Source organism: Schistosoma haematobium, chromosome 1, assembly GCF_000699445.3.
Source record: "Schistosoma haematobium chromosome 1, whole genome shotgun sequence".
Lineage (NCBI taxonomy): Eukaryota > Metazoa > Platyhelminthes > Trematoda > Strigeidida > Schistosomatidae > Schistosoma > Schistosoma haematobium.
The window spans coordinates 34,015,192-34,034,645 of NC_067196.1; the positions used below are offsets into that span (position 1 = coordinate 34,015,192).

Genomic DNA, 19,454 nt, shown 5'->3' on the forward strand with positions numbered 1-19,454 from the left:
GTTTTGAGTTCCAGATGTCCTTCAGTCGTAAAAGTGCTGCTCTTGCTTTACCGATCCGTGCTTTCACATCTGCATCAGATCCACCGTGTTCATCAATGATGCTGCCCAGATATGTAAAAGTTTTTACATCTTCCAAATCTTCTCCGTCAATTGTGACTGGATTGGTGCATGCCGTGTTGTATCGGAGAATTTTGCTTTTCCCTTTGTGTATATTGAGACCTACTGTTGCTGAGGCTACTGCTACACTGGTTGTTTTCTCCTGCATTTGTTGTTGCGATTGCGATAGGAGGGCCAGATCATCTGTGAAGTTTAGATCGTCCAGCTGCATCCTAGATGTCCACTGTATCCCACGTTTCCCTTCAAATGTTGATGTCTTCGTGATCCAGTCGATCACCAGGAGAAAGAGAATAGGTGAGAGTAAGCAACCTTGCCTGAAACCGGTCTTTACCTCGAACGACTTTGTCAACTGTCCTCCATGCACAATTTTGCAGTTTAATCCATCATAGGAATTCCGTATTATATTGGCTATCTACTGAAGCACGCTGTATTGTCGAAGAAGCTTCCATAGTGTTGTTCTGTCCACGCTATCAAATGCTTTCTCGTAGTCAATGAAGTTGATGTAGAGTGATGAATTCCATTCAATTGATCGTGGAGTTACGATTTGGTCTGTACACGATCTATCCTTACGGAATCCTGCCTGTTGGTCTCGAAGTTGGGCGTCTACGGAGTCCATCATTCTGTTTAACAATACCCTGTTGAAGACTTTTCCCGGTATTGAGAGAAGAGTGATGCCCACGTAGTTATCACAGTTGCTGAGATCGCCTTGCTTTGGTATTTTGACCAGAAGTCCTTCTTTCCAGTCTGTTGGTACTTGTTCCTCATCCCAAATCTTATTGAAGAGAATGTGGAGTATCCTTGCAGTTGCCGCTACGTCTGCTTTTAGTGCCTCTGTTGGAATGTTGTCTGGTCCTGCTGCTTTGCCACTCTTGATTTGTCTGATGGCCATGCTGATTTCTTCAATTGTTGGTGGACCAACATTGATTGGGAAGTCCGTGGGTGCTGCTTCGATGTTGGGTGGGTTCAATGGAGCTGGTCGATTCAAGAGTTCTTTGAAGTGTTCTACCTACCTGTTTTGTTGCTCTTCTATGTTGGCGACTACCTCGCCGTCCTTGCTTTTCACTGGTCGTTCTGCTTTGCGGCGATTTCCAGAGAGTTTCTTTGTCGTGTCATACAGTTGTCTCATGTTTCCTTCTCTTGCAGCCTTTTCCGCCGTCATTGCTAAATCCTCCACAAATTTTCGTTTGTCAGTTCTGATGCTCCTCTTCACTTGCTCGTTTACTTCTGTGTATTCAGCTTTTATCTTGGCTTTTTCTGCTCTTGTTCGGCTGGTATTGATTGCTGGCTTCTTGTTCGTCCTTTCTTAAATCTTATCCAGTGATCCATTCCTTGTGATGGCGCTTCTTGTGACCCAGGACCTCATGACATGTTGAAGTGATTGCCTCTTTGATCCCCTTCCAGTTGCTCTCTATAGTAGTTCCTTCTCCATTGAGTAGATCATGAAAGGCCTGGATTTTATTGCTGAAAGCTACCTTGGATTTGTTGAGTTTGTTAGTATCCTGAAGAAAGGCCGTATTGAACTTTTGTGATATTGTCCGCCCCGTTGTCCAGTGCTTCTTGAGTTTCAATTTCATCTTGGCGACCAGCAAGTGATGAACTGATGCTATATCAGCTCCTCTCTTGGTTCTCACATCCTCCATCGTCCTCCTGAACTTTTTGTTGATGCAGATATGGTCGATTTGGTTTTGCGTGATGTGATCCGGTAAAGTCCATGTGGTTTTATGAATGCGTTTATGTGGGAATACGGTGCCGCCCATGACCAGTTTATTGAAGGCACATAGGTTTGCAAATCTCTCACAGTTTTCGTTCCTTTCTCCCAGTCCGTGTCGTCCCATCATGTCTTCATATCTAGTGTTATCCGTTCCAACCTTGGCATTGAAATCTCCCATCAGAATGGTCAGGTCCTTTGTTGGGCGCTTCTCGATGATTGACTGCAGCCTATCGTAGAATTGATCTTTAGCGTCTTCATTGTAGTCGTTGGTAGGGTCATAGCATTGGATGATGTTCATTAAAATGCCCTCTTTCTTTGTTTTGAAGGGGGCTTTGATGATTCTTTGTCCATTAGATTCCCATCCTATAAGTGCATTTTGTGCTTGTTTGGACAGCATCAATGCGACTCCTTGTGTATGTGAGGCATTTTCTTCTTGATGGCCGGAGTATAACAGAAGCTCTCCTGAAGTTAGTCGTTGTTGTCCAACTTGCGTCCAATATGTTTCACTGATCCCAAGCACCTCTATGTTGTGTCTGCTCATCTCTGCAGCAATTTGGAAGGCTCTCCCGATGTCCCACATTGTACGAACATTCCATGTACCTAAATAAACGGTTGCTCTGGTTGTCAGAAGGGGCATTGACCTCGTAACTTCCGAAGGAACTCGGCTTTCATCATGCGTCGTCATAGTTCTTCTAAGTGAAGACCTTCTGATTCCCAGGGCAGAGTTTAAAAGGTTCGAATAATTTTTTTCTGGTTAGCGTTTTTTTAGCGAGTTAGTTTTCTACGGGATGGGGTCGCTAACCCCATGCCCAACCGTTCTCCTTTATCCGGTCTTGGGGCCGGCAGTAGCTCGCGGAGGGACTCCAGGTGGAGTTTAGGTAACTTAGATTATGATTAATAAACGATGAATAAAGTTTAACTATAAGTAATCAACATTACTTATGAAGAGTAAACAGTTTTTATGCCTTTTTCTCATACTTTCATTTTTCATGTGGTCTAAATGATTAAGATTAATACATGTATAATACAATCTATTAAGATCGTATTTTGAATTAAGTTGAAATACAAAAAAAGAAGTAAATGGGAGGTAATGTGTAAAACAAGTTGTACAGTAGTTCATTTAGGTGTTTGTTGGAAATAACAGATCAACAAAATTTTCACATAACAAACAATACACATATGACAAATTATATTGGTAATGAATTCATTAACTGACTAAATTCATAAATTGTAAAGTTATTTTGTGAAGGATTTGATGTGTATTATCAAAGATTAGTTTCTATGAATTGTAATACCTTATAATCTAGCTTCGTATTTTTGTTTGATTATTGAATTATATTTGTGAACCCATAAATACTTTCTTTAAGTACACTATGATTACATTTATTCGATTTTTACTTTATGGTTGAAATGTAATATTCTACTGAATGCTTTATTATAAACGAACCCAGATCATATACTACCAAATACTTCATGATATTTAGAAATCACAAAAGTTTATTCATTAAAAACAGAGAGAGATGAATTTTAGGAAACACTTAAAACTGATTTGAGAATTAGCTATTGTTAACTCGAAAATCTCTACGATTCATTAAAAATGGAAATTTTCAATTCAGTAAACACTGTCTTGTCACTGTGGTTCAAACTATCTGACATTAATGCAGCTGAAATTAATTATTTTGTCGTGTTAAATTTTTCTATTTGATTCTAAAGCATATTAAAGTGATGGAAAATCCAGCAGTAAACAAAACTGGTAGCGATGTAGTAGTTACTGACTACTAAAAATCAACCAAATCGCATAATGTAAGTCAAAATCATATTCACAATACTGGTCGGAGATATATAACAATATCGGGGCAACTTAAACATTTGAGTTAGAAGATTGGAAAATTCCACAGAACTGATAAAAATTATTAGAATTTATAGGTTTTGGCAGTTAAAAATGAGTTATCTTCTCCAGTCAGCAGTCTGTTACTTCTGGAAAATTTTAGTTTTCAATTTTACAAAGTAGCATTTAGAGAGAACATTTATATTGAACTTATTATTTATCAGCATTAAGTTTACTAAGACTGACGACTGTTTGTGTAGTTCTGTAGTCGTAATTTTAGTCATTTCTATGAATGAAATTGTGCATCCGTTTATTGAACTAAGGCTAGAATTAAGTTGTTTCTTTGTTTCTATAATTATCGTGAAACTAAAATCTACGTTGACTGGAACTTAACATAATGAAATGTTACTAGTCATAATTGATGTTGTTTCATTACCAACTCAAAGGAAATACTAATTTTTGTTTTATTTGTAATTTTTATTGAACAATCTATGTGTTCTTTTACGTTCATTGAGTTAATTCATTATTTGTTTTCATGATGATTTCATAATCATCAATGTATCTACGTTGGGGTCCGCATGACTATCGTAGCCAGTGGTTAGAGACTCTGGGTGACATGTCTCAGAGTCGATCACAATGGCGTAGGTGTATACACTCTCTGTCTTCCCTGAAACTATGAGATTAAAACGGCTACACATCTTTCTTTCTACCAACTAATTCTTTCTTCCTGTACTATGTCCTTATATGCAATCTTTATTTTATATATTATCACCACTGAATTAACCACTTCTATGAATCCGTCGTTCATCTAGTTGTGTTAATGAAGTATGGTAACTTAGATCGATATACATATGTGCCTGGTCCTACGTTGTAGCTGACTGACTTGTATCTATGTAATATCATTCATAATTAGAATAACACGATCATTTGTAAGAACAAATATGTAAGATATTGAATTTATGAATAACTATATTAAGAAGTATAGCAATATTAACAAAATAAAAAAAACTAACAAAGAATGTTGTTATTAACGTGTTTTTATTCATTTTAACCAGTAAAAGGAAATTCACTGAACATATCAATAAATCATGTACAGAAAAAAGGAATAAGCGAAATAAACTTAATTTTATTAATCTACGAACCAAAATCCATTTATAATTTATATTAATGGACTAAACAATAAACATTGAAGCATCAAATGCACATTACAATTCATCTTATTATTAATATAACTGTATTATTATTATTGTTATTGTTATATAATAAACAAATCACAAGCAAAGATAGAATCAAATAAATTTTCGAAAGAGAAATTATTCAATACGTTTATACAAGATTGATGAACTGTTTTATTATATAGTGAAATTCTCAAAAGATTATTTATTTTATAATATAAAGACAATTATCTCAGTATTTTCCAATGATGAATAGTTGAAAATTAAGAGAGAGAGAGAGGAACACCCCCATTTAATTTGTTACTGAGGTTAGATTGTCCTAAAGTTTACAAAACAAAAATTTCATAAAATACTATGATTAGTATTATTATGCATGAAAAGAACGAAAAGACGAAAGATGAATTAATTTTCATTATCTCATTAAAAGAAATATTAAAAATCATACTGTTGATTATTGATTATTGTCACATTTAGTAAAAGTAATTAGTCAAGCGTTTAGTACAGTATTGAGGATAAAATTCTTTCTTTTTTCTTTTTTGAAAAGAAAAAATTTACGAAAATTTTTCGAAAAAAAAAGTATAAATAAAATAACAAATTCATGATTATGCATTGTTTGATGAAGAAAAGTTACTTGAAATATCTAATGATATGTTACGATGTTTACTTGGAATAATAAGATAATCATATTATGATTTACGACGTAAAGAGAAAAAATTTCTAATAGAACGACGATGACCATTACTTTGAAAACTTCTAGAATGAGTTCCCACAGGAAGTGTTAAAGTATGTCCAGTTTGATGTTTACTGAATTCAGAAGCTAAGCACTTAGCTGATTCATTGATGGCTGTAACCCAACGATTAAGAACATTGTCATTTGCAGTTTGAAATAGATATTCACTACCATCTCCAAGACGTAATCGAAATACACATGGTCGTTTTGTGTAATCTATAGCAGGAGCAGCTCTTGATGACAGTAAACTTAATGGTGATGTATCATGATAGTATATGTTTGGTTTTTCCCGACGACTTTGTTGATCTTTGTAAACAAATAGTTGACCTGAATCAAGAACCAGATAAAGAGGTAACCAGCTCCGACCTTGACTTTTTGAATGTAAAGATCCACCAGAATCTAAATCGTGCTTTCGTATAACCGGACCCTCTAGTTTTGGTAAAACTGGTTGTCCACTTGTCGATGTTTCAGGTTCCTGTGATAACCTAGTTGGCTCTTGTTCAGCACTTTCAAAGAATTTCAACTTGGTTGTTGAAGCAGGGGATTCAGTCGTTGGCAAGTCAGATTGAGAAGATCTAACTCTTAGTGAACGGCTTCGAGTTATATGTTTTTGTTGGTGTTCATGTGGCTGATCTACAGTTTCCCTATATAGTAAAAAATAAATCAATTCATGTTAATACCAAATGTGAACAAATATAAACAAACGTCTAGAAGAAACATTAAGTGTGCTTAAATTCAATAAGTTTATATTACTCACACACCAAACACAGCGTTCAATCTACCAAATTAAATAAAGTGAAAACTGTTGAAAGTCAACAATTTATACAGCTAATGGTTAATTAATTTGAACAGGCTACAAAATAGACAATATTTGAAAGCCATGTTTATTTCACAGATGATAATAAATAATTGAAACGAAGTTTTATTAACTTTATTTACTCATCATAGGCTGACATCGTCTTCATTCAGCAGATAATTAACAGTTATTAGATTATTTCATAAATGTAAAAGCTTAAATCAACACTTAACAGCAGATGGTGATGGATATTATTTATTGAGTTCATAGCTATGAATGAGCACCTAGAAGTGATCAAAGTAGTTGAAATACGAATCGGGTGAAAATGTTTCGAGATAGAAAGTAAATGGACATTCAACAGTTTGAAGTTAATTTACGTCACGAACAATACAGAGTGAAGGCATGAATAACATTTCAGTACTAGATGTTCCTACGTAGGTAAGTTGAACACATTCACACATACGAACAACTGATCAAGGGAAAAGTATCTTCTATTAACAGGTCTTGATAAGAATTCTGGGAAAGAATTAAGCCTGATAATCAAATGTCAGTTTCAATGGTTCAGGAATGATCTACAAAATCAGTTAGTTTCAAGACGAACTTTAATCATGATTAGTTTTGTGTTAAACATTTTATAAATAAGTGTGTACCTTTATGCGAGACAACTGGTTTTAGATAAAAAGAGATTCCATCTTTGGATATCTATTTACTGAGGGGTTTTGCGTCACTACATCCGTTTTCGTGATCAATCACGCAATCCACCTACATACATACACACAATATATTTCATTATGAAACTATTAGGTTGCTATTGAGGTATAATACATATTAAGTTTCAGTATACATTATATTTTAATGCTGAGAGGAAACAATACAAAATACTCACAGTGAACGAGTGTTATTATTTTCATCAGTAGTTTCTTCTACATGACGATTATATGAAGACGGTTTTTCAGTGTACATTGGAATTTTCTCCGAAGAATCTTCAGATTTCTGACTAATGGGTTCTGATCTATCCCTGTCAGATAAACTTTCTTCCTTGGTTATCACGACTGATGACTCTGGTATTTGTCTAGAATGTGATCGTTTAACTGGTCGCGGGGACATTATAGTTTCGTGATGTTCAACTTTCTTTCCAGGACTCTTGTACGACTCCACAATTTTGGGAGGTGATGTCTTAACTGCTGTCACTATACTATCGGATGTTGATGGAATTTTTGTTCTAGGTTTTGGATGTACAACTGGTATTTCAGTTGCTTCAATTGATTTCCTAAGTGGTTTAACAGGGGGATGTTGAATGTAAGCAGTAGATACCAGTGGAATTTTTGATGAAGAAACACCAACTGTATGTGATGGTAAGATGGAAGTTGATTTTCCCAAAGTCTCAGTTTGTCCGACATAAGCAGGAAGAAATTCTTTGACAGCGTTACGAACTTTATTTCTTTGTTCATTCTCTCTCATAATAACTTCTTGTGGATCCCATTGCATTGATCTTAGTTCAAGCTGAAAGTGTAAGACAAAATAAAGATTATTCCAATTTTTAGTTTAGACTTACTCTATGAATATTCTAAATTGAAGAGTAACGCACACAATGAATATTTGGAAGCAGTTATTGCAAGACACTGCTTAAAATGATTTCATTTATTACTTTTTAATAATGTAATAAATAAAGATGAAAACCTTAAAAACAAGTCATCTTTCTCTGGTTTAGCTAAAACTAGATACTGCATTGATTGGGAATCCAATGATGTAAATATTTAATATAGCTACCTAATTAACTTGTGGACTGGTTGAAATTTATGAAATGTTTGCGAAATGTCGTATCTCAGTTTCTAGTAGACGTGTGGATATGATATGTTTACATTGCATAAATTTGAAATCATTGAAGAATTATATATGGGTGTATGCATATATGTGATAAATATTCCTGGTATATTGTTCTGTATGTTTAAGTTTTAGCCTGCTGTACATATTTCATCAGTTGGTCACTGATTCTATTTCGTAACATCCACCCTGTTGGAATTTATGGTTTAGTTCTGAAGACAAATTATCAATTTGGGTGTTTGAGCTATTTTAGAGCATAATACAATCAACTGAATTGACAAAGAGAAAGAGTTTTTTGGTAAAAAAAATATCCCGGCTAATCTTTTTTGTCATATCTTTATACTGTTGAACAACAAATCTGACGAAAACTGCACAAATCAATAAAAGTTTACAACTATACATAATTATCAGTTCTATGTTTACTTACCAGACCTTACATTAAAGAACTACAACTAAATATAATGTAAACAATAAACATGGGATAAATGATTCCTCAAGAGTAGCTAACACGTTTATAAATTATAGAGTTGAAAGTGCTGAAATTATTTATAAATTTAATGAGATGTGCGAGCTGATTGACCTAGTAAATTACCTACTGGATCTTATCCTATATCTCATGTAAATAGTCAAGTAGTTGAGTGTGTGAAGATCTAGTAGCAAATTCAATCTATTATTTGTACACTAATTATTCAAGCACAATATTATAAGTATGAGTTTTCAATTAACAAATAAACCATCAAAAACAAATGAAAATAAAAATTACAAAACAACTCATAATTATTCAGATTAGTGGGTACTATGGGAGTTTGAAAGGAAAGATATTAAGTTCGAGTTGCTAACTTGACCAAAACGTATGATCATATGCTACTATAGAGGCAATCCTCACAGAATGTACATTATACAAAAAGAGACTAATCAATTTCAGTGCTTAACATCAACAGTAGGAAGATACAAACATTATTACTCACTGTAGTTAATCTTTTCAATGCATTAAATCTTTCATCTGCTGTTGCTAATGTTTGTTGGAATGCGTAATGAGCACCAAGTAAAGCTAGTGTTTCAGCTAATGTTTCACCTAGTTGACGACGTGCTGATTCTAATTGTAACTCTCTACCCATTAACCATATTTCTGCACTATTCGCATCACGCGCGAATTGACGTATTTCTAATAATAAATGTAAACGATCCCAACGTTCACGCCATAATTCATTTAACAAAATACGCCCAGTTGCTAATTGTACACATCTCTCGCGAACTTCAGTTCGTGTAGCTATTAAACTTGGTTTCATAGTTGGTAGGATTGCTTTCTCTTCATGAGCTGCAAATTCAGCTAATAATATCCGACCAAGATTCAAGCAATCTTCAATTCGTTGATTTCGTGATTCTAATTCCACCCGTAATTGTTTATGATCTTCAATTAAATATTCAACACCAGAAATATCTCTAGAATAAGTTGATCGGTAAGAAACAAAATGAAAACAATTAAGCACAATAAACAAATAGTATATTTAATAATATATAATATTTAACAAACTTATTAAATGGAGTAAATGTGAATGTCGTTAACAGAAGGGTTGAAATCAAGACACACAATATAAATGGTAATATAGAATTTTAAGTAGAGACATTCATATTAATAATCATAATAACAAAATAGGAGACTAAAATATGGTAAAACTTGAACCATAGTAAAGAAAACGATCTAGCAAGTTGTTTTTGTTTACGTCAATGATACCTATCCTCACAAGACCAGGTTTATTAGTATGCATTTATTGAATTGATCAGTATTGGGAAGTTGACTTTCATCGAGAGTCACGTAAACCGACAACCATTATATTTCGAAAGAGCAATCGCTGCAGCAGGAATTAGTCTTTCTAGATAGCTTCTAAGTATATCATTAACAAAATCAACTTTAAAATAGAGGTTCATGTATAGAATGTTTTTTCAGACTGTGATGATTGTTCATACTTTAGATGTTCACCAAAGAATTTTATCGAATATCCAAAGGATTTCCGAACATCAATCTCATTCTCTAACCAGCCCAACGAACACATTTTAGCGTAATGTTAACAGAGAAAGTGTGTGGCATTTCTGGAACCAAACAATAATGATTGAATAAATGAAGCTATATCACTGAGACATGTACCGAAAAAGACTGAAGATGAAGATAATGTTACTGAGAATCATGCATACTATTATGACGTACAAAGAATAGGTGAATAGTAACCGCTAGGATCTATCTGTCGACTATTGTTGCATATTTCCTTATTGTATAACCAATTACATTATGTGCATATTCATATTCCTTTTATTATGAGCTATTTGACTTATTGACTATTATTATTTACTATTCTTAAGATATTCCAAATTTATTATTAACAGTCTCTCACAATCACGGCAACTTTTTGGCTTGATCTTGTATAATTTTTATTTTCTGTTTTATAGTATGATGCGGTCTGATTTGTTTGCATATAAACCGTGTGTGTCTGAAATATATGATTCGTATCACGGAGGCTGATATTAGCGTTCTGGACTGAACGGCTGGGTTAGGAGAGAAGCTACTATTTCAGAGGACCAATAAGAACTCTAGGTTGCTTGTACATGTTTAGGAGTCATTAGTCTGGTCGTATAAACCGGTGTCTGATTGGCGACCTCATCACGCGATAATTAACAGGCCATAAGAACATAATACATACTAAGTGCATTTTTTGCAATCATATGATACACTGAATTTTAAAATATATTAGAAACTAATAGTAAAAGGGTAAAACTAACCTTGGTCTTTCTTTATGTTCCATTATATCTTTGGCATGTTCTAACCATGAAATTAATTCACGAGCATTGACTAGAAAGTCATATAATCGACTAGCTTCTTTTAATAGATCCCGTCTTATCTCAATAACTTTTAATAAACGTTTCCATATTGTTTGAACACGTTCATGATGTGCTTGTAATTGTTCCGCTTGTATACCAGCATAACGTGGTAGTAATCGTTTAGCTGTTAAATCCAATTGTTTCAATTGATCACCAAAACATAAAAGTTCCTGTTCTAATAAATTATGACTACGTTGTAAACCAGGTAGACCTTGTTTTCGTCCAGATGCTAAAGAATCAGATGGTGCTTCGGGTAGATTGTCAAGACGATAACAAATTCTTTCTTCAAAATCCTATAATATTCACACAACAAAATGGAGACGATATTTTTTAAAATATATATAATCTTATCATCAATAGTCAGCTGCATTTAAAATAGAATTTAGTAAAAAGGATTTAAACAGGGAGCAGAACACAAATCGTTGAAGAATATTGCGTACTTCAGTAGAATAACGAATTTGTAGAAAAATAGAAAATAATTATATATTAGGGAAGAGGTAAAATACATCAATTATATTGAGTCGTAAAATATTTAAGAATTGAACTAACCATTATGAATAAAAATTATTTCTAGCATTAAATTACTTCTTATTGTTTTGGATTAATGTGGACATATGATTGCTTTAGTTAACTGATTAGTAATATAACCGAGTGATTATAGAAGGCTTAATAACATTAGTTAGTTTGTATTGTTTGTTTGAATCTTCCCATTGATGTTTAGGACTACAACTGATCAGTCTCTTATTGACATATATGCACCCTGTGTTGATTGCCTCGATAGTTCATTAAACCACAAGCATTATAAGCAAAGGTGGAAGGTGGCTAGCAGTGAAATCTAGAATGCGCGTTTCGTTCTATTTAATACAAATCAATTGGATGTACGTGCATCCCAGAGATGAAGTTTACTCCGGAAATGGGACCCAGTAACGTTCGCTCCAAACGCCATTGCGTTATCCAGTTAGCTACTGAGTTATGGTAGCCACTAGCTTGTGTCAACAAGAGATTACTCAATTTCAGTCCTAAACATCAATGGGAAGATCCAAATAAACAAACAAGATGAATTAAAACTTCATCTAATTGTTCAAGCTAGTTTTATCGGGAATCAGTAGCTAAGTGAGTAACGCGATGGTTTTTGGAGCGGACGGTACTGTGGTCGAGTTACGGAGTGAACATCATTTCTGGGATGCAGGTACATCCAGCTGACGAGTCCCAAATAGGACGAGATGCGTGTCCTGAACCTCGCTGCTAGCCTCCATTCATTTTTGCCTATTAGTTAGTAGTATGAACTTCTATTCGAAAAACCGAAAAATTTGATACTACACCCACACACGAAATTATTGCTAATTGTGGTAAAAGCATAATGAAAGATGGCTTTGATCTCGTTTCCACATAATTTGTAGAATCATTGAATACCAGATATCCTTGAACATCGTTTTACAGGTTTTTTAGTAAAGCGAATCTATGACTCTATAAGCAAATGAAACCGAACCTTTAAGTATTTGGACAAGTACACATAAAAAGTAGGAATAAAGTGATTACAGTTTCGAAGGTTTGTCGATTTCTATTATGGTTTGACCATCATATTTCACCGGTGAATGACTGCTACAATAGAAACTCTTTTGATTACATAAGCCAAGAGTTTCTGCTGCAATCCTTGAAAATCTTTTTTGAAGTAAATTGCTAGTGATATGAAGATTAATCTTATTATGGCAAGCCAGTTAAGGCAATCGGTTTTCAATAAGTAGGTCACAGGTTTAAACCTTGCTCCACTTACCTTAGTGTGGTCGACTGGATAGTATCAGAAGCTTTAGATGGTAGATGGAGGTAGTCAACAGGATCTGCACTAATAAGGACTAGACAAGCATGACATTGATCACCACCCAGTGATCAATCAATTGTGAGTATCAGAAGCGCTAGCATAAAACGTGTATGACTTCAAGTCCAGCATGTTGACCGAAATTTTGTAAATGAGTTACACTATTATGAAAGTATATGTTTTGGAGCTCATGGTATTAGGTGATAACTAATCGATTCCAATCTGAAATAGGGACAATTTCGTGCTTAACTACAATAGATTTGGAAGTTTTGAGTTCGATCAATAATAACGTTGGGCTAACCCAGTGCTTGAAGGTTATAACACTTGGATGAATTAAGTTTCTATCATTTTATTATACCGATGGTCCTTAAGTTGCCCAAAAAGTAAGAAAATCTCATATCGTCTGAAAAAACCTTCCATGACCTCCTTCGACCTATGTAAGGGCATACTTGTGTAGTAAAAGGATCTACGGTTTTCCAAATGTGACCTTAGTTTTGCTGTAAGCGGCCAATCATAATCAAGCAAAACAGCCAACGCCCTTATAACGTTTATCTCATCATAAACAATTTTGAAAGAGTCTATGAATCTAATATCATAGAATAACAAATGAGTCATTCAAACGCCCATTTCTCTATATATTCTCAGCATAAGTTACAAGCAAGCTAGGGGCACACCCAATATATTCCACTGACAATTTATCGTCATATGTAATGTAAATTTTGAGAAATGTTACAACCAAGGTAATCATATTGTTTTCATCATGTGCATTCTAAAACAACAAAAAAGGAAAATCAGTTGACTTGACAACTGAATTTATACCATTGTTCGTAACGATAATATTTTAAAGGAAAAATGTGTACATACTACATATTTAGCTACTCCTAGCACGTTTTGTTGAAATAGATATGTGATTTCTAATAACACTATTTTCGGTAGAAATTGTAAATCTCATTTATGTTGTTAATTTCTGCCAGTGCGATAAAGATATGGAAAAGAGAACTTTATTGATCAATACATTTTTGCTTAACATTGATTTCGGTGGATGAACATAGAGTAATCGACTAACAGAAATTTTATGCTGTGAATAAGAAGCTACGGAATCTTATCTATACGAAAATAATTATTATACTTGTTCAAAGCATTTATCCTTGTTAAGTTAGATAGTCCGCAATTATGAAGTTTCAAACTAGGACGAAGCAGGTGGGCAGTGCGCCTTAGTTTGTAATTGTTGTTGATGGTGTTGTCCCGTGACGAATACAAATTTTACAGTAAATTAATCCTCATAAATAATAGTTATCTTTTGGTAATCTACTTGCTGTGGGACGAATTCCTGAAATGACTGATATAGTTTAACTGTATTGAGAGTGTGACAGTTACCCGTCAGTGATATTATATGATTAACTGGCTGTATCGCGAATCAATTGAATTTAAAAAAATATGAAACTACAGATCAAACTCATTGGTTCATGAATAACATCTGTATTGTTTAAACCAAAAGTGTCAGGTTTAATTTTATGTGCAATAAATAAGTGTGCCCAGCTGAGGAGTACCACACAAGTATGAAACTGTGCTTCCTGATTTTTAGTGTTTTTCCAGTTGATATTAGTCTGTGATTTTGTCTATTGTCTAATGGACTTAATTCCAACCAAATAAAAATATAATCTGAACTAATAAGAAAGGTCTAGCCGTTTAAAATTTATTTAAGAACAAATTTACCAATTAAAACATTTCAAGCCAAATATCTGGTTGTAGTTAAATGTTGTACGTATTAATTGGAACATTTAAGGACTCTTAACAGTGAAATTTCAGGTTCAGTTCTTCAAATTTGGGAATACTGAATCTTTCATGCTACATGTTATATATATACATATACATACGTGTCATTAATTAAATGAATTTTTAATATTTTTGTATTATTTTAGATGTTTGAAGATGACTTCAATATATTATGCTTAATCTGTGAATATCATTGACATTAAATTGGAATCTGTTTATGTAAAAACAATTTGAATAAACTATAGATGTTTCTTTTTGAAAATCGGGTCACCATTCACAGTCTGAAACTCGTAGCTCTACTCTTTAAACAAGATAGGAATGAAGATAACCATTCACTGACAGCACTTGTTATTTTTGACTAAACATTATCTTGGTCCATGCTTCGTTATATATCTTGAATTCGAATTCACATCTGATCAACGTTTAACTCTTAGCAATGGAATAATACTTAAATAACTCTAAGTTTCACTAATTTGACAAATGTTATTCTCATGTAATGAAGCTAGCTCATCAATTACCTGGATTTCAAAAGACACTAAATAACTGAATAAAAGAATTTGTTATGATTTCTACGCTATTCTTTTGTTTATATATAAAATATTGAAGAAAAACTCATGATATCCAACTCCTAAACTTGATAATTTACCAATTTCGTCATAAAGTGGCCTACTGAATATAATGCTAAATGCTTTATTCAGTTACAGTGAATAATATTATTTCTGTTGCTAACTCATTGTCATCAAACTACCCTTCATATTTCATAATTTCAAATTTATAATAATAAAATTCACTTCAGTTATATTATTTCTCTTGATAATGTATGTTGAGGTTGAATTACTATATGTTTATTATACTAAGAAATCGTTATGAAATGATCATCTTTTACTCTAGTTAAATTTTAAAAAAACTGTGCTTGGTAAGCTGTTACCTCTAAATTTAAACTAATGTTTAGTGAAACGGAGATTTTCCAACGACATTATATGGTTATTGAATTACGTCAGAAAAATGATAGTATTTGAAAGCATTCAACAGTGAAAATCAACTCAATGAACTAAAAGTATTATATTTTTGGGAAAATTAAAGGTCATAGGTACATGCCTGAATGGAGTTAATTGTGCTTACACTGCATTTAAGTCCCAAATGTGAATTAGACAGCTTTTTAATTGCACCTAGATTTTCAGTGGTTCTCCGAATGATATCGGTTCGTTATTTTATCTGTGTTTATCAGATATTCTTTCTTTTAGATTATAATAAACACGTCTTGTTTGGTATAAGATATCTATTATGGGATACAATTACTAGATACAATACAAACGGTAATAGTATGTAAATCAATGTAATAATATGCTTAAAAATAACATACTCTACAATCATTAACAAATCGATGCATATTCAATGCCGCTTTTAATAATTGTTTTCTTGTTTCGATTAATTCCAATAATTCAGCCCATATTTCATTGATATTATCTTTAATTGATGCAATTATCACGGAATCTGATTTGCCTAATGCAATTAAATGCACACATTTAGTTGATAAATCTGAAACAAGTTGTGAACCTGTTTGTACAGTTTCTTTATTGAATATCATGAATTTATCTCGTAAATTACAACAATGATCTAAATCAACTCCAAGGTCATTATTAGTAGCCAGTGCAACACGTTTATTAATCCATGCCTAAACATTGGGTAAGTTGATAAACAGTTAAACAAATGGAAATTATTATCAGTTTCCTGATGTGAACTTCAAAAAAATAGAAGTACATTCAGAAATTATTTAGAATAAGCAATACGAAAACGAAAATTCATAGACCTATATTAACTCAGTTTTACATAAAATATTCCTGGAATACCTCTTAAATCAAAAACGAAATGTGGAAAACTTGAACTTTCTTTTGATATGTCCTTCTAAATAAGATGTCTTACTTCAGCATGCCATAACGTAAGCAGCATATGTATATAACATTAGTGTGATGCGTCTTTAGATGGCTTTTAAGAATGTATGTAGAGTGAAAATATGATAAGATTGACGTCTACTGAAACCAATGATTAAATAAGTGGTGAGAAAAATGGCTATTAAGAACAAAGGATATTCATACGTTACTAGTATCAGATCATAATTGCCTTTAAAACATTGCTTTTATAAGCCTTGACCATTCAGTGAGCGATACTAAGGTTAGGCATTATGTACTACGTGAAATCGGTTGAAGAGGTTACGAGTTTTCATCAACTGAGGTAATTGGAAAATAGTGAGCACGTCTGACCACCAGCTACACCGACTAGCGTGATTGTTGATGTAATAGTAGGTCGGTAGAGGGCAAGTGTCATTCAAACCAAAACATGACATCAGTTCATGAAGTATTTAACAATTGGATTGAGCCATGTAGGTAGTTCCAGACTACCTGGTTTGGGCAGGTTGTTATTTCATAACCAGCTGTTGGAGACATTTTATGACATGCGCAGTCATAATGGCTTAGACACATTCACTATTTGTCGTACGTTAGATTCAGAATTGCCAAAGTCTTTCATTACTTTGTTTTTTTGCTCCATACATACTACTTTCTATTGCTACTAATATTGTTACTATTCGTAATACTAAGGACTTAGTCCTGATAATTTCACGTAACTGTGCTTATGTAGTTTGATTATTGGAAACAGTGTACATATTTGCCAGGTTCTATATTCCACATGACTGACTGATTTGACTGAAGTTAAATATTATGAAGATGCATATGTGAGAAAATGGTTTCTGTTACACTACAGCCAAAATTAATGATTCAGACAACATAATTGTTCGCTTATCATTAGAAAACTAAAGGTTTTGTTAAATGGCTGTACATTTTTTTTAAAAAATTAATATTTTTTCAGAGGATAAACACCTATTTTGTATGTGACTGCTTTTCGAATATTTAAAACAAACCTTACTTCGTGCTATTAGTGGTAATCGTTAGTTCAATAACTTTGTTGTATCAGATTCTAATTTGAAAATTACAACCAACTTTTTGACATACAAGATATCGTGGTTTGATGTTACGTATTAAGTAATGCTCTACAAAATAACAATTAAATACTGTTCTAATAATAAATTATGATGAATTCTGCGAGGTTTTATCTACGAAGAAATAATTCATTAAAATATCATAAAAATATTACAATCTACAAATTATTACCAGAAACTAATAAAAACATAACAGTTAACTAACATCCACAGTATTATCACTATATAATTCAACACAGACGTAAAATTTAAAATCTTAAATGCAACTATACAAACAAAAAGGTTCGCTGAATAACCAGATCAAAAGTGGATTTCACTAAATGATGAATTAGTTCAGTAAAACAAAATATATATAACATATTTTTCACTAACCTCCAATTCATCAGCTTCACGAATTAAACTATATTTAATAGCATTTGCCTCTAACATTGAAGCTACATTATTGACGATACCTTGAAGATTTTTGTATGAATGACTTATACGATACAAACATGATGGAATTAATTTTAAATAAAATTGTGATTCTTGTAAAATATTTGTATCAGGATATTTTGTTTGTTGAATTTTTAATTGTTGGCATAATATTTGACCTTGTTCATTATGATTTTTAACACGTTCATGCCATTGTTCAATTGTATGTGATCGAATCTGATGCTTTTTCAAGTTATTTAATGCATTTTGCTCATTCTAGTAAAATAGTTGAAGAAGATAGACAAACAAATAAAATTTAAGAAATGATAATAACAGTAATAACATTGATTGTGTTCTAACTAAGTTTTAATTGATTAATGTTTTATAGAACCAGGAATTTATGTAAATTTTGAAAATTAGATTAAATTCAGTAAATTTTCAAGGGATCCAATGAAGAGAAACCACAGTAATTGAAAATTAAATATTCATGCAGATGAAGATATGTACATAATGTGTAACATAAAAGAAAGATCTATCATATACAGGAACAGAGAACAAAAACCTTAATGCAATGGGTTCTACCAAAGTATAGTTGAATAGTACAGTTCATGTGTATATCATTTATTTTAGGAATATTGAAAATTCAGTTGAAACAAGCCATACTAAGGAGGAATAATGTCGTAAATTCTCTAAAAAAATATTCTCGGCTATAACGTTATTTTTATATGGATTAATCAGAAAAACATAATTCTAATTTATCAGTAAGTAACAACTACTGAAAACAGGATAATTAAAAGTTGTAATAATTGCTAATTAATAGTTGTATAAATAACCGGAACGGAATAGAAATAATAAAATTAAAATAAAAACGGTAAATTATGGAAGACAGAAAGTGAGGTTTAGACGATGAAAGAATAAAGGAATGAACCTGCTTTTTATGTACGCAAAGATTAGGCTTAAACTAGTGGATGGCAATAGCCTCTGCTTTACATAAGTTTTTCATTTGGATTCCTATTAGGCTGACTCTTCTCACTGTATGTATGGTTTTATAAGAGGCTTCTAGTGAAGCAAAATGGCCGGAATTGACTAGATGCTCTAAGATTGAGCTTATTATTGACTTCTAGAATCCTTTGGAAAGCCAGGAAAGATAACGTTTGGAGATGAGTTTCGAAAGAGCTCGTTTTGTGCGGCCAATATAACCTGCTTCACATGAGCAAGTAAACTGGTAGGTGCACATGGATTTGGCCCAAAGAGCAAGCATATTCTTCACACAACGTCAAAACGGAGGCTGACTAGAAGAGGTTATTCGAAGTTCAGCCGAATAAAATGTTTTTCTCGGGGATCTTAGAAGTCTGGTTTTCAGAATTTCTGCTGCAATATCTTCTTTAAACTGAATTTTAA

At 32.9% G+C, this 19,454-nt stretch overlaps 1 protein-coding gene across 1 annotated transcript in view; it reads right to left on the bottom strand.

Annotated features, from left to right (window-relative positions):
- Window positions 1–5,426: 5,426 nt before the first annotated feature.
- MS3_00008194 (uncharacterized protein) overlaps window positions 5,427–19,454 on the bottom strand; it is a 54,729-nt gene continuing 40,701 nt past the window's right edge. The window contains exons 15-20 of the mRNA XM_051216544.1: window positions 18,015–18,329; window positions 16,011–16,322; window positions 10,957–11,348; window positions 9,150–9,624; window positions 7,244–7,860; window positions 5,427–6,205 (exon numbers count right to left, since the gene is read on the bottom strand). Coding sequence (XP_051073803.1) covers window positions 5,518–6,205; window positions 7,244–7,860; window positions 9,150–9,624; window positions 10,957–11,348; window positions 16,011–16,322; window positions 18,015–18,329 — 2,799 coding nt within the window. The 3' untranslated portion in view covers window positions 5,427–5,517. The remainder of the gene's footprint in view (window positions 6,206–7,243; window positions 7,861–9,149; window positions 9,625–10,956; window positions 11,349–16,010; window positions 16,323–18,014; window positions 18,330–19,454) is intronic.